Source organism: Carlito syrichta, unplaced genomic scaffold, assembly GCF_000164805.1.
Source record: "Carlito syrichta isolate Samal-C Ts95f unplaced genomic scaffold, Tarsius_syrichta-2.0.1 Scaffold302555, whole genome shotgun sequence".
Taxonomy (NCBI): Eukaryota; Metazoa; Chordata; class Mammalia; order Primates; family Tarsiidae; genus Carlito; species Carlito syrichta.
Window position 1 is genome coordinate 298,978 of NW_007246651.1, and position 22,435 is coordinate 321,412.

Below are 22,435 nucleotides of genomic sequence, written 5' to 3' on the forward strand. Positions count from 1 at the left end.
TGTACACGGTTATTTTAAAGAAGGAGCTCAATTTCAGTAATGAATTAGATGGTGCAACACATGGTCATATCCATAATTTCAATGGTCAATCAGATCACTGGATTTCTCTCATTCATAATAAGATACAGATAAACAGAAAATGAATACATCTTCAACTTAAACCTAAAAATCTTTCACTTACATGCAGCAACTTACTTTTTTCACATTAATTTGGATCTGAACCTCAAGAAAAGAATTTCAAAAGCAGTTCCTCTTTTCATTGTTTCTTCATGGAAGTCAAATTTAAAAGCACTAAGCACTGTAACAGCAGAGAACTCTGAAATGCAAATTCATAAATGTAGCAATGGGCTGTACACTCACCCTTTTGGCTATAGAGTCAAACTTTTTCAAAGCATTCCTATTATGATTATCATGTAGTAGTAAATTGTAAAGTCTATTCTTTAGCTTGAAAAACAAAACTACCACAGAAGACCCTTTTCTTTTAGCATCTTCCACTTTCCTACCCCTCCATGCTTAAAGGGCATATACAGTCAAAAAACAAAATGTAAAATATGCTTTGCATTCAATATGGCATATTTCCGTCCATTTATACTTTGACCATAGTCAAATTAGTCACCAAGTATGTATTTGGGTTTCTTTATTGCCTGCCTGGTTAGGTGCCTGGATCCTAGAAATCTGTCAATGAGTTGGAACTGAGCAAATTCTAGCTCTCACATGGACTGCTCATTCATAAGCCCTGGTTAAAGGTGTGGCCATATTCAGCAATGGGTGTCCTGCAGCTATAATCCTGGGCTCTTTGGATCAAGCACAGAGAGAAATTTTCCACAGTTTTTGGTCATAGGCTAACACCGGAGTGCACAAATTTAGGTCAAGTTTATTTGAGTTACACTGAACTTTTGGGAAAATGCTCTTGAAATGAGTGTAGGATGTAATTAGGCTTGTCTTATAATTTAGTTATATTAGAAAGGTTTAAGAACAACTTAGCTGGAAAGACCATAGGACTATTTGGAGAGAGAAACTCAAGGCATTTACTTCTAATATAATTATATATGATTGTAGAAACAATGGCTCTCAACTGCCTTTCATTTAGCTAATGATAGTTAAGATGAAACAGGGATAATGTTTTAAAAGATTAATATGGCACAGAATATGATAGTGACAGTTTGGTGTATATTAGTAGAAATTCTGGCTCAAATATATTTAGGAAATTATATTTTTATTCTCTTAAGCCCTACTTCCCCTTGTGATGATTCTCAAAATAATTTATCTATGTTGCTCTGTTGTAACTCAGGAGATAAGTATGGAAGAAGAAACTATCAGAATAGTAGTATTCTAAGATACCAACAATAAACTTATTAATAAAATCTCCACAGCTGCTGTGCTAAAAATAAAAATTCTGGATAAAGAATTAAAAGATGACAGTACACACACACACACACACACACACACACACACACACACACACACACACACACACAGTCATCAAAATCTGTCAAATAAAGCCGAGTACAGTGGCTCATGTCTATAATCCCAGTACTTTGGGAAGCTGAGGTGAGAGGACTGCCTGAGCCCACAGGTTTGAGCCCAGCCTGGGCAACTTGGCAAGACCTCATCTTTACAATAAATCAAAAATTAGGTAGCACATGCCTGTAGTTCCAGCTACTTGGAAGGCTGAAGCGGAAGGATCACTGGAGCCCAGCAGGTCAACACTGCAGTGGCCGGGAGCGGCCATTGCACTCCAGTCTGGGTGACAGAGTGAGATTCCAACTCAAAAAAACCCAAAAGCCCCCAAAACAGGAAGCTACTGCTAATAAGTTATTTTCTCCTTATATTTTACCTTTAGCAATACCCGAGGAAGTAAAGCCATGTGGGTAAAACCAAGTCTTCTACATTTAATTCGTGGACATGATAAAATCCAAAGAATAGCATTGTTTCAAGTCAGCTGTATTTTTTATTCTATCATTCTAAAGAGAAAAATTTCCTCCAGTTAATAATTAATGTTTTATAAATAAACGTTTGCTTTGGCAAACTATAAATATTCATGTGTAAATATTTTGTCAAACATCAGATCAGTATATGGCTCAGCAATTTTCTTCTTCCATCTTAATCTATTTTCTTTGACAGTTCATCTAATCCTAAAAAACACTTAACAGGTAAAAGGAATAAATTGATATTAGTTCAACAAGCTGGGTCTGGTCCATTAAGAAGAAGTTTGTCTCCAAAAGGTAAGTCATTGTATCTCTAACAGTAGAATACAAATGAAATTCAGAATTAAGTCAGTCAAAAATTAAATTTGATATTGACTCACAAACACAAACAGGAAATAGATACTTAGAAAAAAAAAATTTCACTAATTTCCTCCAACTGTTGGCTCTCAAATCCCACAATACATTTTCATTCTAAATTAAACACAAATGAAAACCACAGATACTAGTCCCTTTCGGGGGGGAACTTATATTTCTTATATTCAATACCCAAGAGTATACGAGGGGGAACTCCCCCAAAACCAAACTCAATCACTTGGAGGGTGGGTCCCTTGTAGTACAGGTTTTCCCTGCTAGCTAAGTGTTCTAGGAACCCATCAGCATCAGTGTACCAGCTAGTGTTGTTGTAAGAGGCTGCATTCAGCTTCAGTGAATTTGGTTTTGGAATTCTTTCAACATGTTTGCCCATTTACGACAATATGCTAACACACTGCAGAGTGTTCCGCAGTTTTTGACCAAAAATGGCATGACCCCTGTGCCTCATCCTCTCTATTCACCTGATCTCGTCCCGAGTCAAAAAAGACCTCAAGGGGATAAGTTCCACCGAAGTTGATGAGTTGAAAAACTAATAGTGAAAAAAGCATCTGGGTAAGTGTATTACACCAAATGGAGAGTACATTGAAGGTAACTGAAGTTTAAATATGTCAGAATAAATACACAACTTTTTATAAATAAATTCTGGGTTTTTTTGGGTCCTCCTTTGTATGTTGGAGAAACGTCACATCAAATACGGTGCACGCTATAGTATTTTATATTTTGGGTAGTTCCACTAAAAGTCATCCCGCAAACAATGAGGCTTACACTTAAAGGATCATCCGCACAGTTACACAACAAACCACATAATAGACACATAGCAAAACTAAAGTAAGTGTACACACTTACTTCCCTCAGTGGAAGAAGTTCAAGAAAATCTAGATTTAGAAACATGGCCTTGAAAACCTGCCACACAAAATACCTCTAGAGATAAGATAAAAACAAAAACAAAAATCATATTTGTTGTTCCTGATTTTTCTTTAATACAGTTGCCATCTTACATGATATACTAATAGGTACCTTCTTAGTAGCTTCTAATCTACCCTTTTGTTGCACCGGTTGGCATCCTGGGATAGAACTCTTATTACCACTGATATGTGTGAAGTACTGTTCTTCAGTACAATATACCTAACTCACATGGTCAGGCTATAATTTATGGGTAGTGGTATTAATTTCTAAAAATGAATTAACACACACATCCAAACCACATTTAATTTTCAACTTAGCGTTCATACAAAGTCTATTTCTTTTCTATAATAGCTACCACTCCAGATTGTGGTTTAAAAATCCAAAAAGTGGGAAGAATGTCTTTTGACTTTTTTCAATGTTTCACTCTTTTCCTTTTTTCCTACTATCCTTTCTTCCTTGCCTCTAATTTTCTTTCTTCCGTTCATCTCCTTCTTTCATCTTTTTCTCTTTCTTAATGTCAAGAGGTTAAAAAAATGGATTATGAAGGAAATCAAAGTCTAGTAAACATCAAAAACATAGAGATCAAAGTGGTCACAAACTCTTCTTTGTAGTGATGTTAAATTACTGAGAAATGTTTTTTGAAATAAAAAAAATGTCTAAAAACCAGCACAAGCTATCAGTGCTGCTTATTTAAGCAACTGGCGTTCCTCGATGCTTTTGAGGCGTTTCTTTCTGGGCTGTACAAAGTCATCATCTGAATCATCACTACATTTATTATCTTCTGATTCATTCCTGAATTCTGGCTTAGGAAACTTTTTTTCTGGATAGAGATTTTTTAGAAGTTCTTCAAAATAATTTTCAAGTTTTATGCCAGCATTGGCAACTTCTGAATCAGGCTGTTGAATAAAAACAAAAATATGAATTAAAAAAAATAAAGACAAATATTCTAGCTGTTAAGTCAATACAAGTAATAAATCTCTCCCATTTTTGACTTGTGAGATTATGAATATCAATGGATTGTTTTGGAAAATGTTTCTGCATAGTCACTGATGAAAATAATGGTCTAGGACCAGACAAGGTCAAAAAAAGGTCAGCTAAAAAATAAACAAAAGACTGATTTATCTACATTGTTTTAAAAGAGGGTGGTAATAGTAGGATTGGACTGCCAAAGATAGATCAATTAAGATGCCATACCATAGGATGATGAAACAAGTATTTTTAGAACAGATGAAATGTGGTACTTTAGAATGTGTAACAACCACATAGAACAAATCATCAACAAAAGGCTGTAAGTCTGACAGATGTTTAGATAAACTGACAGATGAGAAATTTTAAATTAGAGCTATCTGGATCATATCTTTAATATTTCTTTTTCTTTTCTTTTTTTTTTTTTGAGTTGGAACCTTACTGTCGCCCAGGCTGGAGTGCCTTGGGACACTCACGGCCACCCCAGCATCAACCTGTTGGGCTCTGGCGATCCTTCCACCTCAGTCATCCAAGTAGCTGGAACTACAGGTGCATGCTACCATGCCCGGCTAATTTTTAATTTTATTGTAGAGACGAGGTCTCACTAAGTTGTCCGGGCTGTTCTCAAATCCACAGGCTCAGGCAATCCACTCGCCTCAGCCTCCCACAGTGCTGGGATTACAGGCTGAGCCATCGAGCCCAGCCTGTATCCTTAATATTTCAAGATCAACATAAAAAGATTCAAGTCTGGAAGTACCATAGTTTCAGAAATAAATATGAAGAATGACAAAGAAATTTCTAGGTCAGATAAAAATATTTTCTAAACTGTCTTTATCAATGGTAATTTGCATTTCTACTCACCACATAATTAGCCTGTGAATATAAATGTAAATAAAGTCTTCCACTTACCCCTTTTATTCCCTGACAGACCTGAAACACTGGAGATTTACTATAGCACAGACATCTTGGTCTCCTCATTTGGTGACAAGGTGTTTAAAATTATTTTCACCTTGCTATTGCTTGCTCTCACCCTCACTCACCTCATTGAATTCAGCACAATTTTGAAAGATCAATCTAAAATCAGCCACAAAATCTTCAGGTTTTGAGTACATGGAATAATCTTCTTGTAGTCTTTTCTTGATGGTTGACAAATCCATTGGATTCTTAATTATTTTGTAATAATCAGGCACCTTTCAAAATAAATGAGATGTTCTAATACAACAGCTAAATTCTACCTGGTCCTAAATGAATTCTATAAGATGTGCTATACAATTCAGATTGTTCTCATTGCTTTCCTCTGCAGTTATTGTCACTGGTAAGGAAACCCGCTCAACAATGTTTACCAATGCCTATGGCTTTTATACATTGGTAAACGGTTTGTATTACTTTCTCCAAAAAAATTTAATCAACGATTTCTAATGAAAAAACTGATTCCTGCTTAAACCTCCTTTATTCTTCCTCCTAATTATAAAACAGAAAGCAATTGCTAGAAAAAGTGTATTACTTCTTGTGCAATCTGCCATGTTTTTGTTGCATGTATTACAGCATAGTGAAGAAGGGCTTTGAAATCCCCAGTTTTCATGCACTTAACCTCACTGAACCCTAGTTTATTCATATTCCAAACAGGGATATTTCTGCCAACCTCAAAGCTTTTTGCAAATAAGATGATATATATTAAGAAAAAGGGGGCTGACTGGATGTGGTGGCTCATGCCTGTAATCCCAGCATTTTGGGAGGCCAAGGTGAGAGGATTGCTTGAGCCAGGAGTTTGAGACCAGCCTGGGCAACACAGTGAGACTTCATCTCTACAAAACAAAACAAACAAACAGTCAAAAAAAAAAAAAGATGGGAAGCTGAGGAAGAGGAGGAGGATTGTTGAAGCTCAGGAGGTCAAGACTGGTGAGCTGTGATTGTGCCACTGCATTCCAGTCTGGGTGAGACACCAGCTCAAAGAATGAAAAAAATAAAGGAGGCTGTTTTTGCTGCTGACCTTGTTATTATAAGAAATTTAACTGTAAGCCAAGATCATAAAAAGTACCCATTCCATGTTAAATTTTTAAGTTTGTACTGTGGTTACAATTACAAGCCTCTTCTCCAGTTCTCAAAGCCTGTTCTGAAGAAAGATGACTTGTTATCAGGCTCAACATATTTTACTAAGTTGGTTTTCTCTTTCTTTTTTTTTTCTGAGTTGGAGTCTCACTCTGTTGCCCAGACTGGAGTGCAGTGGCTGCTCCCGGCCACCGCAGCCTCAACCTGCTGGGCTCTGGCGATCCTTCTGCCTCAGCCTTCCAAGTAGCTGGAACTACAGGCGTGCGCTACCACGCCCGGCTAATTTTTTGATTTATTGTTGAGATGAGGTCTCGCCTGCCCAGGCGGGTCACAAACCTGTGGGCTCAGGCAATCCACTCACCTCAGCCTCCCAAAGGCACGGGATTACAGGCTGAGCCACCGAGTCTGGCGGCTTTCTCTTTCTAATCTTGCATTAACTTTTAAAATTTCTGAAACTGTGGAACAACTTTAGTAAATTTTTAAAGATACTCAGACATCAGAGAATGGGAGGAAGGGTCATAGGGCCTTCCTAGCACTTTAAAATTATACATTAAAGTCACATCAAACTTACAGTATGAGCCTTTTGGAAGGGATACACATGCATCCCTTCCTCAACTTTTCTATGTTGTTAAAGTCTACTTATTACCTGAAACCTGGACAAATCAAAATAAGCACAGAAAATGGTGGGAGGGACTGTCTTTATCTTAAACGGAAAGTTTTTCCCAAACAGTTTAGGAAGCATGCCTGAATCTCCTGAGATAGAGAAAATAGACAGAAATCACCCCAGAGAACAGCAGGTAAAATAGGTGAGACGAGAATAAAAATACCTGAAAAATGAGAACAAGTTTCTGGCCAATTTGTTAATATAAAATTTATCTATTTAGGATCAATACATTCAGCATGTATTAATACGCTTTAAGATTGGAATATATATATTAAAAACTATTAAGAAATGGTACAAGAAACAGATTCTCATAAATAAAATTTCAAAAAAATAATTTTACTGTGTAACATGCAAAAAATGACATTAATACTTACAGTTAGAGGAACAGGGTCTTGGAAAGCCAGGCTCATTTCATGGCAGTAAAGAAATAAAAGTAGACGTTCACACTTCTAAGCAAAAACAAGTAAATAAAAATTAAAATTAAAAATAACAAACTCCAACTTATTTTTAATAACACTCTCAGGTCTCAAAGTTATCAGAATGAAAATTAAAAACAGATGAATACAAGAAAAGTATCGATTCTCAGAATGTGGCTTTCCTTCCCAATCACTAACTCAACTGTACTGCGTGACAATTAGAGATGTGATTTTTGAGAGCAGTCCTGTAATTAATGAACAAAAACAGTATCACTAGAAACCCATTTGAAGTTCTTAACAATAAATTTCCCTTACTGCTCCAGTTTGTGTATTGTGAGCTATCAATAGTCAACAAAGGAAGAACGCATGTCTTTTAAGAGATCCAGAGATGGAGGTTTCTCTATGGTGCTTCGGTCCAAAGGGCTCCTCCTAGATTACGGAGAGTCCCATTACATGCTCTGCTACTTCTTTGCCATATGGGTTTATCCCTACACTACTGTGTGGTACTGGCAGTGTTTGTGCCCCTTTTTGCATGAGAGCTTTCATACTGGTTGTTTAACATCATAATTTAGCAATGGAGTATCTTTAAGTAATAAATTACTAACTTAGTAGCTTTAAATGTTAATTATAGTTAAATATATTAGCGAGCTTTGATGTATAAAGCTAGCAATACTAAATAAAACAATGGAATTATTTGCAGGAAGAGTGAGTAAAAAGACCCAGTTTCTCAGTGGTAATGCTCAACAAATTCTAAGGAGGAAACTTCTCTATGGCAGAAATAAAACAAAATGGAAATTATTCAAGATAGAGTAAATGTCAAAGTCTAGGCTACATAAAGGATACACATTCTGGCTAGGTATGGTGGCTGATACCTGTAATCCCAGTACTTTGGGAGGATGAGGCGGGAGGATTGCTCCAACCCAAGAGTCCAAGATCAGCCTGGGCAACATAGCAAGACCTCACCTCTACCAAAACAAAAAACAAAAAAACTAGGCACAGTGGTGGTGTGTGCCTGTAGTCTCAGCTACTTGGGAGGCTGAGGTGGAAGGATCGCCTGAGCCTAGGAGGTCAAGGATGCAGTGAGTTGTCATTGCACTACTGAGTGAGCCTAACTCAAAAAAAAAAAAAAAAAAAAAAAAAGAAAAGAAAAGAAAAGAAAAAGAACACATAGGATACACTTTCCATTCCATCTTGTTCAGGTACAATATTTTAAGCACTATAAAATATATGTGAAATACTGTAACTTTAAAATCGTATAAGCTTTAATTATTTAAGATTCTTACATCATTGCAAAAAATACTCCTAAATAAAATCAGTATAAAATTTGAATGAATATACACTTTGATGAAAGGTACACCTACTTTACAATAAAGCATCTAAATACTGTCTAACACTCTAGGTTGGAAATGATCAAAGACTTACCCTTTTATCTATTGGTGTTAATTTAACAAGGCCTTCAGTTTTCTTTTTTTCTGAGTTGTGACTGGAAGCATCACAATCATATTCCACTTCTGGTTTAGATAAGTCTCGACAGAAAGTGCAAATCCACTCGCCACTGTTGGGGGATAATGTACTTGAGTTCCTAATGTATAATTTCTCTGTTTACTATTTCCCTTTCCCACCTCCGCCAGGACATCTATGACACAGAATTGTTTATATGACATGAATTTTAATCATTGAGCATTTACCACATACCTACTAGGTACACTGCACCATGCTGAGAGAAGGAGCAGGAATACAATGCAATGATCTAAGTGTTTATACTAAAGTGTAGTTAAGAAGGCATGAGATACATACATGGAAAAAACATGCAGAACAAATACACTAATGTAGGGCTGTTGTGTAAGGCATAATTGACATGTTTTCCCCTAAAGGTTTCAGGAAAAAGGCTCTTTGTATTATTCTTGCAACTCTTAAGTTTAACATTAAGACAAACTTCAAAGAACGCAGAGATCAGTGCAATGGCTCTTCACTACTACCTTCATCATTATCATCTCCTAGGGCTTGAGAATTTATTTGAAATAGCCTGGCAAATAAGATGCAGTAAATCATGGTAGTTGTTATTCATTAGGGACACAGTTCTTTATGGTAACCCCTTGTAGTAATTTAAGGGCCTGTTTATTTTTTTTTTTTCCTTCATAACAACTGATTTTGTTCAGAGAAGCATAGGGAGAAAGAGGCAGAGTAAGAGCAGGGAAATCCTAGATGATTGGAGTTTTGGAAAATGCATTTATGCCAAGGGGAATTTCATTTAAGCCTTTTTTTTTAAAAAAAAAAAACAAAGATCTTATGCTACAATGACCTTTAAAAGTTTATTGCTGCTACTATTTAGAGGGAAAGAATATGGGAGGGGACGTACTATCTTACCTTGGAAAATTTGTCAATGTGGGCACATGGCAAGAAAGATGGAATACTTTGGGGCACTTCTCACAGCATAGGAGTTCACCACCATTTTGACAAACTGCACACCAGTCCTCATTGGGGTCATCTTCTTTCCTTGTGTCTCCAACATGAAGGGGTGACTTCTGGGAGGGATCCAACCACTCAGACTTTCCATTTGAGGAATTTTCCTGGTGAAGCCCAGGTTGATCGCCTGTGCTATCAGGGGCATCTGATCTTAGCACAGTTTCCTCAGAAGTAGAGTTCTGACTGCTATTTAAGAGCAGGGAGGTGAGTATGCTTCTTGGATAGTTGGCCTGCTGTAGCAAGAGAAAACCATGTATGTTATAACATATATTATATATGATAAAATTGGCATTTTAAAATTATCACTACTGCAATTTTAAATTGTAGCTTGCTTTCTCATGAGCACCTGGTTATTTCAAAGGAATCTACAAATATGTGTGAGAACAGAATATGTTTATTGCTAACATATTGGTACAGAAGACATGAACCTCTACTAAAAAACATCAAAATACAGGAAAAATCTTGAGTCTGCTAATGAGTACAGAAATCAGAAAATGGGTGGATAGTGTTGAAGTCAGCCACATGACCTAATGAAGTTATTAATTCAAATTATACCTAAGACACAACAATTATACCTGTAAGAGAGATCTAAATTTTCTGTTGGCGCCTAAGATGGCAAAAATTTCAAATCAGAAACAAAAACTGTTATTTCCCTTAAAAAGTATTTTGAAAATTTCAAAGTAATAAATGTAGATATACTTACAGTGCTCATTCATTGGAGGCAACTATTTTCAAATCTGGCTTTACCTTCTACTGTTTACCTTCATATTTCTAAATAAAATGATTGTACTGCAATTTCTTAGATTTTTAATGCTTATATAAGAATATACACAGGCTGGGCTTGGTGACTCAGCCTGTAATCCCAGCGCTTTGGGAGGCTGAGGAGAGTGGATTGCCTGAGCCTGTAGATTCGAGACCAGTCCGGGCAACTTGGCAAGACCTTGTCTCTACAATAAAAATAAAAAAATTAGCCAGGAGTCATAGAGTGCACCTGTAGTTCTGGCTACTTGGAAGACTGAGGTGGAAGGATTGCCAGAGCCCAACAGGTTAACGCTGGGTGGCCGTGAGAGTGCCAAAGCACTCCAGCCTGGGCAAGAGTCAGACTCCAACTCAAATTAAAAAAAAAAAAAAAAAAACTATATATATCTATATATATACAGAATCCCCATTATATCAGATTACTATGTTCCTAGTATATCAGATTAGGAGATGAGGTTTCTGTATCCTGTTCCTCCACACTATCTATATAAAGTTCTGAGTTACATTTGAATTCAGGTGTTTGTTTATATCATTATGACAATGTAAATATTACTCACTGTAGAACCACAAATATACCAGGGCTACATTTCCTTTTATGTAACTTTTTGTTTTTACTAAAAGTTGATAATTACCTTATTCTTTTCACATGCTTGTTTTTCTAGGTACCCATCACTATGTTATTCAGGGTTAGAAAATGCTTCTCAATAATGTTCAAGCATTTTTCTCCCCTTAGAAACACCTCGCTGGAATCCTGTATCTTCCTGCTACAGACTGTACTGTACAAGCTGCAAGCTGCTGTACACGAGACTGTTCTTTACTCTGTCTCTCTTCTGTGTCAGATCCCACTTCTGGGATCTTATGTCTTTTTTTGTTTTATTGTTGTTGATACTGTCAAATATCTTTCTGAGAATAAGTGCAGAGGAACTTTTTGAGACTTTGCATGAATGCCTGTAAATGTTTATTTGATCTTCAAGTATACTGATAATTTGCCTGGGTATAGAATTCTGGTTATAGGATATTTTCCCTCACATTTTTTACTATTGTATTCTTACTGCCCGCTGGTATAGAGAACCTGATGACTGGTCTTTTTCTTTTAGAATCTGCTCTTTTTGTTTGGTGTTCCAGAATTTATGATGATGTGCCCCGAGACATTTTTCATTTATGGTTCTAGTACTTGGCGGGCCCTTTAATTACTGGAAGTTTCCTTGTATTTATTCTTTGGCAGTTTACCTTCCATGTGTTTCATTCTGTTCTTTTTCAAATGTCCCTCATTTAAGTCTCTGATTTTTAAAAATGTTTCTCTCCTGTTTTCCATCTTTGTCTTATTGAGAAATTTCCTCAGATTTTCTTTAACACTTTTAAGTAAAAGATCTTGTTTCTTTTTTTTTTTAAAACAAAATTTTATCACTTTAACCTCCTAAAAGCTATTAAAAGTTCTCTCAACCTCTCCCACCCTCAAAGGCATAGTATCGCAAGCACTGATAAAATTACATTTTGAGGTCTAGATTCTTCATCTGATTCTTGTTTCACTATAACAACAGGAAAATCATAATTTTCAGGTGGTCCACTGTTTTCTTGTTTTATTCGGATTGGCTCCAACATGACCACTGGGACTTTGTGTGTAGAATCAGCTCCTGCTGGTTTGCTGGAAGAGCCAGAGCTATGAGTATGAGAGAGAGAAAAAAAAGCAAACTAAGACTGCTTGGCTGAATGCTCATTAACAGTGTAATAATATATATCTGGAGTAATGCTGAATCTTCATAACAAAGACAAGTATATTACATCAGCAATAAATGATGCATAACTGAAATTTAACTGCCTAATACAAAAGTTTTATTTATGATACAAAGTTTTACATATTAATCTATCTTGTTTTATTCGGATTGGCTCCAACATGACCACTGGGACTTTTTGTGTAGAATCAGCTCCTGCTGGTTTGCTAGAAGAGCCAGAGCTATGAGTATGATTAGAATTTGAAAAGATATTTAAATAAATTAAAATAAACCCAAATTAAAATAAAACTGGCCTCAATTATCCTTGAAGCTTTAAAATTGGACAACCAGATTTAATATCCTTGATCAGTATCTTTTTTTGTTTTTTTTTTTTTGAGTTGGAGTCTCACTCTGTCGCCCAGACTGGAGTGCAGTGGCCGCTCCCGGCGACCGTAGCCTCGAACTGCTGGGCTCCGGTGATCCTTCTGCCTCAGCCTTCCAAGTAGCCGGAATTAAAGGCATGCGCTACCACACACCCGGCTGATTTTTTGATTTATTGTAGAGATGAGGTCTCGCTGCCCAGGCAGGTCTCGAACCTGCGGGCTCAGGCAATCCACTCACCTCAGCCTCCCAAAGGCACGGGATTACAGGCTGAGCCCCCGAGCCCGGCCATTCAGTATCTTTTTGTAGGCTTTTCATTTCTCTCTGTAGTCAATGGCAAAAATAACTTGAGGCTCACATTAATAATTTTTTGTCAATGTGTAAAGACAATAACTAGGTAATCATTTACTGGTGTTCTATTTAAAGAAAGCAGTGGGCAAAAACCTCTGACAGATAGCTACTATGATCTCATGGGATTAAAGGTAATCTTTCCCCAGTCAGACAAGGCTTCTTCCATATGATTAAGAATTGGGTTCACTGTCTAGGAGCAATTTTCAAGCATAATGAAGGGAAGAGCATAAACATCCCTTAAAACATAATTACTTTAAAATAGAGAATTTCAACTACTATTAACTTATATCTTTTAAAGTAGAATCAATGTTTGGTCATTGGAAAAATCATAGGACAACCAAATTAGCATAAAATTGTTTTTTCCCTAAAGTCTGTGTTTCAATATTGTGTTATACCTAGTTCTTCTTTATTTTTCCTTGGTATTATACTAATGTCAAGCATCTTAATTTTCTCATTTTCAACATATAAATACTCTTCTATTTTTAAAGATACGTTTGTTCTTTATTTACTTAATCACTTAACAATTTTACTAGATGAAAATAGTACATAATTAAAATTTTAATTAAAACCTAAAAATAAGCCGGGCTCGGTGGCTCAGCCTGTAATTCCACGCTTTGGGAGGCTGAGGTGAGTGGATTGCCTGAGCCCACGGGTTCGAGAACCGCCTAGGGAACTTGGTGAGACCTCATCTCTACAATAAATCAAAAACTTAGCCGGGCATGGTAGTGCGCGCTTGTAGTTCCAGCTACTTGGAAGGCTGAGGCGGAAGGATCGCTGGAGCCCAGCAGGTCGAGGCTGTGGTGGCTGGGAGCGGCCACTGCACTCCAGTCTGGGCGATGGAGTGAGACTCCAACTAAAAACAGAAAAACACCTAAAAATAGAGAAAATTGTTCAAAATACGTTGTATATCAAAACATACTGAGCACTGGCAACAGAATTATAATTAGAGATTTTATATACTAGAGAATATGAATAAATCAGTTTACCTTCCTCGACTCCCAACACTGGAGGCACTAGGTGAGCGTATTGGGGGATGTACACTAGTCATAGTAACAGGTCCTGAGGAAGGGAAATCATACATTCATAAAATGAATTAATAATTATGTACTGAAGTCCTACTGAGTGTCTTCACTTAGCACTACACTGAAACTGGGAATCATAATATAATCATACAAAACAGTACGTAGTTGCTAAACTCCCAGCACAGTTTGTTATAGTCTGTACACTGGCAGGATTTTTTAACCCTAGCACTACTGGCTTTGGACAAGGTAATTCTTTGTTGTGGAGGAATGCCTGTGCATAAAGGATGTTCGGCAGCATCTCTGGCCTCCACTGTTATTAGATGTCAGTAGCATCCCTTCATACTTTTCAGTTTGAGAGTAACAAAAATATCTCCAAACACCATCAAGTCTTTCTGTGTTAAATTAACTGGAGTAAGACCTCAGTTGAGAACCCCAGGAACAATTTTCAAGCATAATGAAAGGAAAAAAAAGCTACAGAAAGGTGAAAGCTGCAGAAGGTGATAAAAAGTGGTATGGGCTGATATAAAAAAAGTTCAAGAAACCTCATAAACAAAATGAGACCAATCAATGGAAGACGCTGAATGTCAGACTGAGAAGTTCAGACTCAATGCAATAAACAAGATTGGTTCTGAACTTCTGCCTAATCTAAGCTCTGATGGTAGGGTAGTGTAGAGTGGAAGAAGGAATACCAGATTAAAAGCAGCTAAGACAGAGGGAAAAAACTGCTATAAATAATTCTGGCTTAAATTGAAGAAGGCCCAAACTAAATAGCAGAAATACAATGAAAGTGAAAAGTAGAAAAAAAATTTTCAAAGTGAAAAAAGTTCTAAAGGGTTTGAAAAACAACAGGATGTAGTGATAAAGAGAAGAGAAAGAGATCCATTTCATTGGTTTATCAACTCTGTAGAACTTCCTTTAAAAACAAAACAATGTCTATCTTCTGATAATACAAATACATGCTCGCTCCATTTTACAATAGTTGAAAGCAATAAAAAGATATAACATTTAAATGACCCATAACTTTTCCATCCATATTTAAACAATGATAAAATCAACATGTTTTTTCAAGTTTTAAACATGCATTTACACCTTTCATATTGTACTGAATGTATGGTTCTGTATACTTGTTTTCACTAAAGAGTGCACCATGAGCATAACATCAAAAACTATACGTAAGCATTCTTTGAATAGCTAAATAATACTCTATTATGGGTGAATGCATTCTAATTTATGTATCATTCCTCTATATTTGGACATTGACATAGTTCCAAAATCTTAACTACTGCAAATAATGCCTTAATAAATATATTCTGCCTATCCAGTTTTTAATTATTTCCTTATAATCAGAGTATTAAAAAATGGCATTACTATGTTCAAGGTTACATATAGTTTCTAATCCTTAGAAGCAGAGCGCTTACTAGGTAATGCATATAAGGTACTTTGTCCAGAGCCTGGCCCACAGTCAATACTGAATAAATGTTAGTTTTAGTAATATTGCTAAAAGGGTTTGAGAAATGTTTTGTCAAAGTTACACTGCCACCAGATATGTATGAGAAAGTATTTCCGTCATCACATTCTCAATGAGTATTTTCACTATTTAGATCTTAGCTAAATCATTACGTTAGAAATTTTATATCTTGTTTTGATTTTTCTTATGTTTACCAGTCAGTTTGAAGTTTTGGTTTAATCTGTTTTATTAGTTGCATGTACTTCCTCTTTAGTAAGTATCTACTTATCATGCCATTTGGCAATACTGATCATGCCCTTTGGCAATACATTCCTTATTTATTTGTGTGAACTTGTTACATGGCAAAAGTTTCTCTGCTATATTTTGCCTTAAGTTTGTTTAAAATAGGTAACTTGTGTAAATTGTGTAACTACCTAATTATGTTCATATAACTGTCAAGTGACTTAAGAAATTCTCCTCTTTTCTTATTTTGGTTTAAGGCACTTATTTTGCCCAGGTCCCTAGTAGTATTAGTGTGTTTCTCTCTTGGAGGAAATGAGTAGCTATTTTAAAGATTCTTAAACACAATCAAACAACAAAGAGTGATCCTTCTGTGAACCGTTACTAATAAATTCTGATTCTAGGCAAATACATCCTAAAAGAGATGACATCACAGGCAACTTAACCTATCAGCGAAGAGAGTATAATGCTAATAATTTCCTCCTGGGAGTGCTGTAATGTCTTGAAATTCTGTTGAAACCAAAAAGGGTAAACAAAGAGGTATAACCTTTATTTCCTATTCTGAAAGCATACTCATTTTAAATGCTGCAAAAAAACTCACTCATCCAACAAAAAAACGAAGTGGAAAGAAAAAAAAAATACAAGTATAGTAAAAACTAAGAAAAAAATTTACAAAAATCAAAAGAGGCCCACTTTACCTGTAAGGCCTGGAGATGGCACTGATGAATTTGGTGACTGGACTGTTCTGTTTGAGGGGGGTCTTGGCTGGCCATGATCTATACTGGTATCTTTCCGCACAATATTGTCCAGCATAATAGTACTTGAGCAGTCAATCTTACAAGAAAAGAAATTACTTCAGGACACTCTGACTTTTTACGTGAAAAGGCACTTTAAACTTATTTTTAAAACGTCAATAACTTAATTACTAAATAATAAACCATATAAATAATCACACTTAGAGAAGTTCAAAGAGATATTTTCCCCATAAAAGACCTTGAGTAAAAGATTTTACTCTTAACATTCCACCTGAGTAACTATACTGAGGACACACCATTTAAGAAGACAAGACTCAGGAGAAAGGAATATTGTGGGTCATTCATACTCTTAAAAATTAAAACAAAAAATTTAATTTATCTAAAAATAACAAAAGGTAGCTGTATTAAAACAAACTTGGTGAGAAGAGTGGCATGTTTTTACAAATCTCTTTAACGTCTCTCTAAAGAGTAACCAAATGGATTTTTATATCTGATTCTGCATTCAATCTGTTTTGATGTGTGGTTTTGGTTGAAGAATATGAAGAAAATCTGGCCTCTGACAGGGTCTCCTGGATCCTCTGAATGGTTGTTTAGTATCCCTAAGTCCTTGGTCCATACTTTAAGAACTGATGCCCTGAGTACGCACAAGAAAGATGAAGTCATCCTATATACAACATATGTCTAGAGCACCAGCATCACTATGTATCTTACTGTTGTTTGGTAGGAAAAACAGTGAACTCATAGATTCTTAGTTTAATGTAACAGATATGCAATGCTTTCCTAATTTATTGTTGGGCTAAAATACTGACAGACCTCTAATGAGTAAGAGTTTAATGCTTTAGATGCAAATATTCTTTCATACCTAAATATCCCAAATTTCCCAAGAATGTCTCTGTGATTAAAATTCAGTTTAATTCTCCAACACAGTTCCAGCCTTTTGCAACAAGAATTCTAAAAGAGAATTAATCTCACATCCCTAGGGCACAGATTGTATATAATGAATTAATTTCTTGCCTAGAATGGTGCTAGTTATGAAGCAACTGTGGGAGAATTGAGAAAATAGCCACTCCAATCAATTTATTCTGTAATTCAGATGAAGAATTTCAGAAATTTCCAGGTGAGAAAGGCTGGTGAACAAAGGGTCACTTGTATGAGGACTGCAGAGGGAAAAGAGAATCTTATTTTCTGTGGTTTCTTTTTCATGTGGGTTCTTTTTCATTCATGTTTTAGTAATCTAAGAAATACCTGGCCAGTATTTTTCAGAGAGTGCAAAAAGTACTACAATGACTAGATTTGTTAGATGTCAATATAAGTTATTAGCATTGTGGAGTAATCTTAAAGGCTAAATAAAACTGAGGATTAGACCTATGACTTTCTATGTATTATCTATGCACGAAAAATACATATATTCTATCCATTTAAAATATATAAATAGTATATGAAAAATGAAATAACTGGTAAGTTAACAAAGCAACTGATAGGAAATGTTAATCTCAACTTGAAAAATTTAGGAAAACAAAAAAGGTATTTCACAGTCTTAAAGGTCATTCCTTTCAAGCAGAGTGTACATAATATTTCTTAAAAGTGTTTTACCATTAGATTGTGTGTTATATGTGCATGAGAGTGAGATTAATCTAGGAAAAGAGAAGGCAAAACAGGAAATCAACTTATATATTGAGATCTGTCTACAGAATGTCTTTTCTGCCTTTGGAAAAAAAATGTATGTATGTATATATTGACTGATTGATTGAGTCAAAGTCTCACTCTGTTGCCCAGGCTGGAGAGCAGTGGCATGCTCATGGCCACTGCAGCCTCAACTTCCTGGGCTCGGGAGCTTCTTCAGCTTCAGTCTTCTAAGTAGCTGGAACTACAGGTGTGCACCATCACACCTGGCTAATTTTTAAAATTTATTGTAGAGACAAGGCCTCATAAAGTTGTCCAGGCTGATCTCGAACCCTGGGTTTATGCAATCCTCTCACCTCAGCCTATCAAAGTGCTGGGATTACAGGCATGAACCACCAAGCCCAGCTGACTTTTTTTTTTTTTAAACAAGAACACAAATCTACTTTTATTTATTTACTTTCTATTAGTTTAAATCCTTGAGGGGTACAGCATTACATGGATTCTGTGTCCAATGGTCTTAGCAGGAAGGTTGCTTCGGAACCATGCCACTGTTTCCATGGGCCCGAGTTACCTTTCCCCAGATTACTCTGGTTTTGTTTGGTTTGCCGCCAGGAGTCACTGTGTTGTTCTTTGCTTTATATCCATAAACACATCTCTTGCCCAAATAGAATTCAGTTTAACTTGGGCCTAAACACCTTCAATTTTGAGAAGAGCTGTGTGCTCCTTTGGTTTTGGAGACCTCGGTTATAGCCAGCAAAAATGGCTTTGGACCACAGCCTTCCAGACATATTTGCCTCTTAGAAGTCCTGTTCCCAGCAGGCCTCTGTGGGTTCCAAGATGGCAGAAAGAGTTTTTTTTGTTTTTGACTTTTTATTATTGTCGTCCCCATTTTTCTGGGTAAATCTTAGAAGGAAAAACAAAAATTTAGAAGTCATACTGAGCCAGAAGAGGTGACTCATGCCTGTAATCCCAGCACTTTGGGAGGCTGTGGCAGGAGGACTGCTTGAGCCCAGGAGTTTAAGACCAGCCTATACAACATGGCAAGCAAGACCTGTTTCTAAAAAAAATAAAAACAAATTAGCCAGACACGGTAGTGGTGCCTCTAATCTCAGCTACTTGGAAGACTGAGGCAGAAGAACTGCCTGAGTCCAGAAAGTCGAGGTTGTGATGAGCCATGATTATATCACTGCACTCCAACGTGGGAGACTGAGTGAGATCTTGACTTAAAGAAAAAAAAAAGTCATACTGACAAAGAATTTGGAAAATGATTATTTAGTGTAAAAGAAACTAGATGCAACATTGTATTAGTCAATACAATCTAGCAGAAAAGTTTTGATTTCATGATAAAACTTGTCTTCATCTGATGTCTTAATTTCTAGCCTCTTTCTAGTCATTCAACTTGTCAGTTTATCTTCCTATGTCTTTACTTCTCTCCTTTTGCAGTTTAGATTCTTTGTGTTTGGTTTGTTTTATTTTTGTGAGTTGGAGTCTCACTTTGTCACTTAGGCTGGAGTGCAGTGGCATGGTCATAGCCACTGCAGCCTAGACCTGCTGGGCTTGGGTAATCCTTTTGCCTCAGCCTTCCAAATAGATGGAACTACAGGCATGTGCCACTATGCCCGGCTAAGTTTTTGATTTATTGTAGAGACGAGGTCTCACCAAGTTACCCAGGCTGGTCTCAAACCCTGGGCTCAGGCAATCCTCTCATCTTAGCCTTCCAAAGTGCTAGGGTTACAGGCGTGAGCCACTGTGCCCAGCTGTAGTTTAGAATCTATGCTCCATCACCAGAATCATTCATTTACAAACATTTTTAACTCTAGGTATCCTAAAAGACATTCTGTTATATGTCCAAGTGCTAATAATCTTTTAATTTTGACTTTTGTTATAATATTTCCACAGGATAAAAGTTAACTTACAAAAACAAACAAAAGGCCAGGTATGGTGGCTCACACCTATAATCCCAGCACTTTGGGATACTGAGGCAGGAGAATCGCTTGAGCCCAGGGGTTCAAAACCAGTCAGGCAACATAGCAAGACCTCATCTCTACAAAAAAAAGCTGGGTGTGATGGCACATGCCTAAATCCCAGCTACTCAGGTCGAGGCTAAAGTGATTCATGACTGCACCACCGCACTCCAGCCTGGGTGGCAGAGTGAGACCCCCAACTCAAACACAAAAACAAAACCAAAACCTATAATCCAATAAATCCATGACTTTTACCAGATCCAAAATCACTGACAATTTTCAAGGGGCTGTTGGTATAAACTCAGTGCATACTTACATCTGGAAGAGAGGGAAGATTATAAGAACCACCCACTGGTGAGCTCAAATCGATCATTGGTGAACCAAAAGCCTTTCCATCATATCCTGCTGCACTAGTAATGGTGGGGCTAGAAGGAGTCGAGGATGTGCTGTTGGCAGTTGATGGGACACCCTGTCCACTGCTTATCTGCCACTGCATTAGCAAGAAGGGAAGAAAAAAAAGTCTATCAACAGGCCTGTAACATAAAATGTCGACTCAATCACTCTTTCGAACAGAAAATAAAAGAGAAGATGCACTCTGCTATTTGAGTACAACTGGAATTTAAATGGGAACAAAGGGGGAAGGGGGAGGGAGTATGCACGGATATATATAATTTTCATTAATCCTGTCAAAAAACAAAAAGCACTGATTTTTACTGGAAGAAAACAGCTAATATGTATTAGAAAATGACAGTACCTAATCTTGGAAAGTTTACACATACTGAAAAATAAATATAAATACATACACAGCAACTTTGAGGTAAAGATGGAGGTTTGAAACCATACACTCCTTCCAACCCTACCTGAAACACCTAAAAATAATAAATCACAGACCACAGCTTTCAGGTTTTTATATTCATCTTTCTCATATATGAACAGATAATTAAGCCCCCATAAACATGTGAGGAAAGTACTGCCATTCACGTTGGATGCTGAGGTTAACATTTACTAGGATGATATTAGGTATGCCAAAGTATACAGAGGTGAAACATGCTGCTGCCTGCAATGTACTTCAAAATTGACTAAAAAAATGAGGTGGCTTGATGGACAGACAAGTAGATGGATAAATACTGGATATCTAAATAAAACATAATACAGCAAATGGAACAAAGTGTCCCCAATATAATTCTTTCAATTTCTGTTGTTTTAAAATGTTCATAATACAATGGTAGAGGAGATGAAAGCAACTAAGAAGTGTTTTAAGACCACTGTGTAAGGGAAGATTTTCCCAAGCACTGTCATTTATATGAGTATGGCATCCAGCTGTTCATTCACTTTCATGCTTAGATTTCTGTGTAACATTTAAAAAAAAAACATCCTTAGAGGGTCTACCTACTAAAATATAATAAACAGGGAAGAGGTAAACAACATTTGAGTACTGAAAATGTGCTAAGGGCTTTTACACACATTAGAATGAATTCTCAGCATAATTCTACAAGGTACTCATTTTATAGCTGAGGCAGTGAGATTTAAAAATAACAAACTTGGCTGGGCACAGTTTATGCTTGTAATCCCAGCACTTTTGGCTTGCATGAGGCCAGAAGTTTTGGGACCAGGCTAGGCAACATAGTGAGAACCTGGCTGCACAAAAAATAAAGAACTAGCCAGGTGTGGTAGAGCTTGTGCCCTTAAATCCTAGTTACTTGAGAGGCTGAAGCTTTGCTTCAGCTCAGGAACTGGAGGTTATAGTAAGCTATGATCATGCCACTGCACTGTAGCTTGGGTGACAGAGCGAGACCTTCTCAATAATAAGAATAAGAATTACAAACTTGCCCAAGGCCACAAAATTATTAGAAAAACCGAATTTAACGCCAAACTGTAGCTTGACCCTTTCCACTTCACCTCATCTCTAATAATGAAATAATAGGTATGAATTTTATCTAAAATAATTAAAATATTAAAGGAATGTGACGATGATATAGAAAGCCAAACTTATTATATGAGCAAACACAGATACAGACATACAGAGCATGCATACCTTTAGAATAAAATTTTCAGATGATATTTATTAAATGAATGTCACAGATTTATAAAAATAGCATTACCTTCCTTATTTTGGTTTTGGTGAAAAAAATTAAACCATAATCAAGTCTACAAGCCTTCAACTGGAAAGGCTACTTGCTGGCTGACACAGGAGCTTTGAAAAGACAAAGCTCTGAGAGGACTTTTACCTTAAGATAAGGTAAAACCTGGAAAACATTCTTACTTTAAGACATAAGAATATAAGTAACAAATCATATCATTAAATATACAAGCTGAAATATTAAGCTTCATCAGATGTATATGTACTCCACATAGAAAGTGAGCCATGACTGTTTGTCTCCAACAAGTTTCCTTGAAACATTTCAAAGATTCAT

The 22,435-nt window shown here is 36.5% G+C and overlaps 1 protein-coding gene across 1 annotated transcript in view; it reads right to left on the reverse strand.

Moving 5' to 3' along the window:
* Positions 1–3,263: 3,263 nt before the first annotated feature.
* The window catches only part of TRIM24 (tripartite motif containing 24), a 78,302-nt gene continuing 59,130 nt past the window's right edge, over positions 3,264–22,435 (reverse strand). Inside the window, exons 11-19 of the mRNA XM_021711747.1 lie at positions 20,338–20,511; positions 16,378–16,513; positions 13,957–14,029; positions 12,018–12,186; positions 9,669–10,000; positions 8,724–8,856; positions 7,260–7,334; positions 5,213–5,362; positions 3,264–4,102 (exon numbers count right to left, since the gene is read on the reverse strand). Coding sequence (XP_021567422.1) covers positions 3,893–4,102; positions 5,213–5,362; positions 7,260–7,334; positions 8,724–8,856; positions 9,669–10,000; positions 12,018–12,186; positions 13,957–14,029; positions 16,378–16,513; positions 20,338–20,511 — 1,452 coding nt within the window. The 3' untranslated portion in view covers positions 3,264–3,892. The remainder of the gene's footprint in view (positions 4,103–5,212; positions 5,363–7,259; positions 7,335–8,723; positions 8,857–9,668; positions 10,001–12,017; positions 12,187–13,956; positions 14,030–16,377; positions 16,514–20,337; positions 20,512–22,435) is intronic.